This window comes from Arachis stenosperma, chromosome 8 (genome assembly GCF_014773155.1).
Source record: "Arachis stenosperma cultivar V10309 chromosome 8, arast.V10309.gnm1.PFL2, whole genome shotgun sequence".
Classification (NCBI taxonomy): domain Eukaryota; kingdom Viridiplantae; phylum Streptophyta; class Magnoliopsida; order Fabales; family Fabaceae; genus Arachis; species Arachis stenosperma.
In genome coordinates, this window is record NC_080384.1 from 21,416,124 (window position 1) to 21,423,168 (window position 7,045).

A 7,045-nucleotide genomic window follows, 5' to 3' on the forward strand; every position below is an offset into this window, starting at 1 on the left:
CACCTTACTTGATTTCTGGCAAGTATTATTATTCATTATATAATATATAATATCCTCTCATCGTTATAAAATTCAAACAAGAAATCCTTAATTAGCTTGCATTAAGCTTTTAATTGCATCTTGTTTACCTCCTTTTCTTTACTATTTTTCTTCTAATTCCACCCCAATTTTATCATAAACAAAAAGAGTTATTTGACCTGGATGATAATATTCATTTGTGGATGCAGTGGCAGATGGGTTGAGGCTAGTTAATTTGTCTGTCCGAGTCAACTGTTTCTTACATGTAAGGTATAGGGTAAATGATTAATGTATCTTCTAATTAACATAGGAAATTATGCTTTCTTTTGGGCAAAATGGAAGTGTCTGTTCACAATTTATTAGAGCATCATTATTTGTTCATTAGATTTTCTTTTCTTTATGGTGCAGTATTAAGTATAGGACCAGTCAAATTCTCTGCATGCACTGCCAGCTTCCCTTTGTAGATCCGAAGATAACAAACGCTCTCTCAAACAATTGTACAATCTGTCACATTTGTTGTCTTTCTGACCAAGACATATTTTGTTTTATTGCAAAGAATTTATGGTTTAAAGGAAACAAGGACAAGATGAGAATGTAGTTTGGTGTTTTCTTTAATTTGTTTTCCCCCCCTTCCTTGATATTGAATCAACTCCTTTATCTTATTGTCAAAAATGAACGCATCAATCACTTTACTTTCTTTATCTTTCTTTGCTGATATCAACCTACCGAAAATCAAAAGTGTGATCAAATTATATTCAAAAGTGAAAGATCTCAAACATTATTATTATTATTATTATTATTATTATATATCAGTACTCTCACAGCAGACAATAATTTCTAAATTATAATCCAAAAAACAAACTGAAAACGTGTAGAGCTTCTTGAACTTCACACCTTCAATACCTTAAATGGGCATCAATTGGAATAATGAAGAATATCAGAGTAGCTTCCTTTCAGAATACAGAAAAAATATCAGAAAGGTGCAAAAGAAAAAAGAAACAAGCATGGGCAAGTTCAACTGTATATATGGCACCTATTGTCATTTGCCAGGAAAATCGATTTGAACAGAATAAATGTAAATCTATAGAATTGAAAAAGGTGCTAGATTAGCTATACATTTGAACAAATCATTAACAAAGTAGTGGTTAACCGTAGGATGAGTATTTATTCCATTTGGTTGCTGCTGGTGTGTTTTCTATGTTGCTCTAAGTTGAGCTCAATTTCTGGTTCCATATTTTCAATGTCTAAATTACTCGAACTTTTGGATCGGAGCCGAAAGCTTCAGTTCATATGCAGCTTGAAAGAAATCTGCTGCTTGCTGCAAGGAACCTTCGTTTTTTGAAACTAATCCAAGGTTGAACCATGCATCATGGTTTGTGGGATCCAATCGCAAAGCATTCATTAAAAAGCTTCTTACAATTGGAAGTGACTGCATACCAAGTTTCAGAAACAATTCTGCAGTTGAAACAATACTGGGAATGTAATCTGGCTCGATTGATAATGAGATCGAGAAAGAAACAAAAGCTTCCTTGTATAATGATTGAGCTTCCAATAACCTCCCTGAAATATCGTGCAGCCATAGAATTGGAGATTACTGATTTCTTAAGTGTTCATGCATGGTGATACGATCACCGTGAATATGTGTAGTAGTGAAACAAAATTAAAAACCAGAGCAGACAGAGTCCTTACCAGTAATATGCCAACTTCTTGGAGAAAAAAATTCTATTAATTGAGCTTTGTCAATACAAGACTTTGCATCAATCAATGAACCGATATGTGCATAAATAGTAGCCAAATCCTGCCAGACTTCTGTTTCCAAATTCTTCTCTTTTATTGCCTGCAAAGAGTGGTGAACAAAGTTAAGGACATTCTTCTCAAGAATTCAGGAGATGAATATAATCATTACTCCACCAGTAATAATAATAAAAGCTGTCTCTGATCATTAATTCAATCTTCCATAGCAAGCATAGACTCATCTTTGATCATTGAAAATTTTTGCATAAAAAACTGGGTCAGGGGAGGATTGAGGGAGTTACTTTTAGCTGATATTTAAAAACATCATGACTCGTCAGCATTCACTAATATCGACATAACCATCTTATTTATTTAGCAGCTTTTAATAGACAAGTGGCATCACTTCTTTTCAATCAACTTTAATGTTAGTGTATGCATGGGATGTTTCAAATTTTCCCATAAAAGTTATACACACCTCATGCCTGAATCCTATTGCTTGACCAAGTTTCTTATCTTGATGCCAATGCTCCTTTTTTCCATGAATTAATGCCAGCAAGATTCTGTAGGTCTCTACTGCTTGTTTTGGTTTCTGCTGAGCAATTTGAAGTACTGCTTTCAATCTGAGAAGTTCTAGCTGATCCATCCTCCCAGCCTCGTCCAAAGCAAAATCAACTATAGTTTCAGCATCCTTAAATCGTTGCTGTGCGGATACTATAAGTGCTAACAGCTGCCAACCTCTCCCTGAGCTGCCAACTGTCATGTCTGAGTACATCATCATGTTGTCAAAAGCCACATCCAGATTCCTTTGCTTCGCATTTTCTAGTCCAAGGCTGAATATAGCTTCCGGGCCACCATTTCCATTCTCCACAGCACGATTTAAAAATTTCAGAGACTCTCCTTGAAATATACTTCTTTCAGAATCCAACACAGAAATTCTAGCTGCAGCTCCATAGCACATGCCTAGAAATTTATAGCCTTGATCCAAGAAATGCTCATTTCGATGCTTGGCTAGATCGATAACCTCGCGCGAAAAGTTAATGCCTTCATGAGCATGGCTAGGATCTTGTGAACACAGTTTTGCTCCAAACAAAAATGAAGGGAAGTGAGGTCTTTGCTTTGCTTCAGAACTACCACAAGCCTTCTTCAAAAGGTTCAATGCTACTTCATTCTGTCCTGCTGCACTATAACACAGAGCAAGAAGGTACCACCTCTCAGCTCGACTATAGATCCCTGGGAGGATCTGCTCTATGTGAACTGCCAATGACTCAAACATCCCAGTAACGGAAAGAGCGAAAGTAAGGTGATCCATTATTTCAGCATCCCAGTCAATTTCCTGAATTCCCACCTTGCACATGAGTATTAATAGCAAAAGTATTGCTTCTTCGATGTTACTCTTGGGTGTTGTTGGACCCCACACTTGCAACTGAGAGGGTAGACTTACTTCAACACCACCGTAGAGTAGGGTCTTAGCTAAGTCTTTTTGCACAGCAGCCAATCTCTGATGCTCCAAATTCCAAGGCTTGATTAGAGCACGACGATATGCAGTAACAGCTTCATCTAAAAATCCTGCCTTGATCCATAAGTTTGGAAGCAACTCTAATGCTCTGTGGAACATTTCTTGCAACTTGCAATCTTCACCAATACCCTCAGGCATTCCCTTAGGAAGTGCAGATTCAACTGTATCCACAATTATTCTGCACTCCTTTGCAGCCTCTGGTAAAAGAGAAAGCATCAAAGTCACTTGAGTTGGGACCATTGGGGGGCCAAAACTCTATCTACATCTACATCTCTATAATCAACATAATATAGATACTTATATTCAATTCATTCATATAGAAGAACGTTCAAGATCCACTTCGACAAAAAATGGAAGTTACAATATTTTACATGCAAAATCCGCACCAATTAGCAAACAGATGTTTAGTCAAACAACATACAACACATGAAAATTATGAAGGTAGTAAAAACAGTACCGATATATCGGCCAAGTTCCTGTAATGATTTTGCTTTAAGCAAAATTGCCTCAAGAAGGAGGCTTACTGAATGCAATGACATCACATTGGCAACCACAATGTCTGCCTTGGAACGTGGTTTTCTTTGCCTGGTTCTTTCAGCTATGGCTCTGACCATCCTAGGGGTCAAACCCTTGATGTCTATGCCTTGAAATACTTGAAGAGCAGCATCAAAGTTCCCTCTTTGATACTCAAGCCTCCCCAGCAAAGCCCTGGCTTCCTGAAATTCATTTGAAAATTGGAAAATCAAATTTAATGGAAAAAGAAAACAGCCCCATATAATGTAATTAAATGCTCATTTGATCAAAATGAATTTCCATTGCTACCTCATAGTTTAAGGAAAGAGCTTCTTTAAGAGTGGACTCTACTTCGTCAACTTGGGTATCATCGATTTTGGGTTCCCAATCCGCAGTCCTGGAAGAAAGTCCACCGGCTGAGAAATCCCTTGTCGCCAGAGAATCCGGTGACTGTGGCGGCGCCTCCTCCAATTTGAATTGCTCCCCGGAGCAAGCGCACAACATCTTGAAAGTGAATAACTCAAAAGAAGACCAATCCAGAGAAAAAGAACAATTATCCGTTGAAAAAGCGAGTCAACAACGATCAATTCTCAGCTCACGCCTTCATGATGGGGACACGCACACCTTTAATTGAGAAACACGTCTGTGCAAGCCAAAAACCAATCATCTAAATTCTGAAACTCACAAAAACAACTCAACAGTGAACACTCATTATTACATAAACAATGCCACAACCTTGTCTCGTGAAACAGTCAATAATAATATACACAAACAACAATGAGGGTTCGAGAGTAGGTTGGACTAGTAAGCATAGCACATCACAGCATTTTAATCAATACAACGGAAACGATCAAAAGCAAGGTTAGTTGTGGGTAGATAGATGAAAAGGGGAGAGAGAGAGAGACAGAAATGAGAACATGACAGGTGCCTGAAAAACAACGAGAGAGGTCAGAGTACGAAGAAAAAAAAAACAAAAAAAAAGGTGAAGAAGAGAAAAAGGGTTATGATGTGCAGAAGAACACGGACGAGGTGTGAAAAGGGCGAGACAAACAATGAGAACAAAACTTTGGACTTACCAGAGAGAAAGAGAGAGAGAGAGCCCATATCCCAAAGAGCTGAACTTTAGCGGTATTCGACGCCATGAAAGCTACCTTTCTCTTAAAAAAATTAAGAGAAATACAGTGAGTAATAAATCTCAGAGTAGTCTTGTAAGATTTTTGAGATCAAATAATTTTTTGCAAACAAAAATTAAAATATAAGAACAAGAGAAAATAGAATAAATGAATTATAAAAAGAGAAAATCATTAATGTATAGTGTAATATGCAAAATAAAAAAATATGAACAAAAATAAAGAACAAAACATGAAAAAGAAGAAAATATTACCTTTATATTGTAAAATAACGATAATGATATAATTCTATATCAAATTCTTAAATAGTCTCTAAATTTTTAACTTTAGAACACGCACCATAAATCATAAATATAAAAAATTAATAATTTATGTATAACGAAAAATTAGAATGATACTTTTTATGTACAACAGAATGAAATAATATATTACAAATTAAACAACTCAAAAAATGATAATAGAAAAAATAGAGCTCTAAAATTAAGAGATATTTCAGCTTTTTATATATGATATTTTAGAATGTATGGTGCAAATTAACATTGTATAAAATCCATTCAAATATATTATTATTTAATTTAATGATTAAGTATATTAATTAGTAATAAATAATTAGTCGTGTCACTTTTTTTCTTTTAATGAGAGAGGGGGTTCAAAAATTTCAAACAGAACAAAATAACAATTAGACAAATCTTCTAAAAAAAGGAACATTAATTACATCAGTTATAAAAATGTGTGTAATCTGAGATGAAATTAATGTTAGTAATCTTCTAAAAAAAGGAACATTATATTACTAATCTCAGCAGAGGCCGAATCAAATCCAGTAATTTTGATATTATTGAAACATAATAAAGTATATGAATGTACATTTTAATTAGGGTCACAAATATTTATGTGGATTATTTGGTTATCAGCGACAATATTAGTAAATAAGCATATATAACTATATTATCGCATATAATAGGAAATTATGGTAATCAATAGTTTCACGTAGTTATTTTAATAACAAAGTGTTATGTTCTCATCAAATATTAGTTAATATATATTTGTGTATAATACATATATACTTTAATTTATTTTAAATGTATATTTTATATTTTAATGTTTGTATTTTATATAAATAATTAATTTTTTATATACATGTAATATTTACATTAAATTATTTTTCATATGGTACAATTGGCAATAATTTGAATTATTAGTATGATAGTTTTTAAAATTAAATAATTGTCAGAATTTATTGTTGTAATTAATTATTCCTAATTAGTTAAGTTACATCAAATAGGAAGCATAATATAATGATCAGTAAATAAATGATAAATAAGGCAAATAAATAATTAATGCAGTTGCCTTAAGTAAACTAATTTTTATATTATGTACAATTAATAATTAATTAAAAGTACATATATAATTGTTGTTGACAATGGAAAGCATATATAAATGTTTCATTGAATATAGAATAGAATATTATTAAATTAAAAGGAATAATAAATTTTTAGTTACTTTTTGTTAAAAAGATAATTCAAATCTCATCACTGCATATAATTAAATAATTCAATTCTTAAAAACAATATTATTAAATTCTCATTATTTTTCATTATTCTTCATTGATTTAATTTTTTTTTAATTCTTATGATTTAAATTATTTTTTTATCATTTAATAATCTAATTATTTTCTCGCCTTGTATTATCATTTCTTTTACTAAGAGGTAAACACTAAATCAGTATCTGATTTTTGTTATTGACAAAATAGTTTCTAAAAAATTTTAAAATTTGAAAAAAATTACCCAATCATAAAAAGATGATGTTCCAGTAAATGGAAAATCCTAATGTGGCCGTTGAAAAAGAAATCCGATGATAGCAGAGAACTCTGATGACATTTCCGACGACTTTCGTTCGCTGCTTCTTCTTCTTCTTCTTCAAAACGCCATTGCATTCCGTTTGGCCATGACAGTTGAAAAAGAAGACCGCCATGGCACGCCGCGTTCTTCGTGTTCGCCGCTTCTTTTTCTTCTTCAACATGCCGCTGCGTCCCCTTCCACCATCGTAGTACCGCGCCGCGTTCTCATATTTACCGCTTCTTCTTCAACACAGCGTTGTGTCCCTTCTGTGTTCCCTCCACCACGGCAGCACCTCG

General features: G+C 33.6%; 1 protein-coding gene across 3 annotated transcripts; it reads right to left on the bottom strand.

Annotated features, from left to right (window-relative positions):
• Nucleotides 1-850: 850 nt before the first annotated feature.
• On the bottom strand, nucleotides 851-4,900 carry LOC130943770 (protein NPGR1-like). Of its 3 annotated transcripts, none has more exons than XM_057871785.1 (6): nucleotides 4,858-4,900; nucleotides 4,091-4,424; nucleotides 3,726-3,984; nucleotides 2,228-3,465; nucleotides 1,708-1,855; nucleotides 851-1,578 (listed from the first exon to the last, which is right to left on the bottom strand). In XM_057871785.1, exons 2-6 carry the CDS (start codon nucleotides 4,283-4,285, stop codon nucleotides 1,268-1,270), a joined length of 2,151 nt encoding a protein of 716 aa, XP_057727768.1. In that variant the 5' UTR covers nucleotides 4,286-4,424; nucleotides 4,858-4,900; the 3' UTR covers nucleotides 851-1,267. The 3 variants fall into 3 exon arrangements, with proteins under 3 accessions (XP_057727768.1, XP_057727769.1, XP_057727767.1); XM_057871786.1 differs by lacking the exon at nucleotides 4,858-4,900 and adding an exon at nucleotides 4,517-4,535; XM_057871784.1 differs by lacking the exon at nucleotides 4,858-4,900 and having other exon boundaries at nucleotides 4,091-4,739.
• Nucleotides 4,901-7,045: the final 2,145 nt, after the last annotated feature.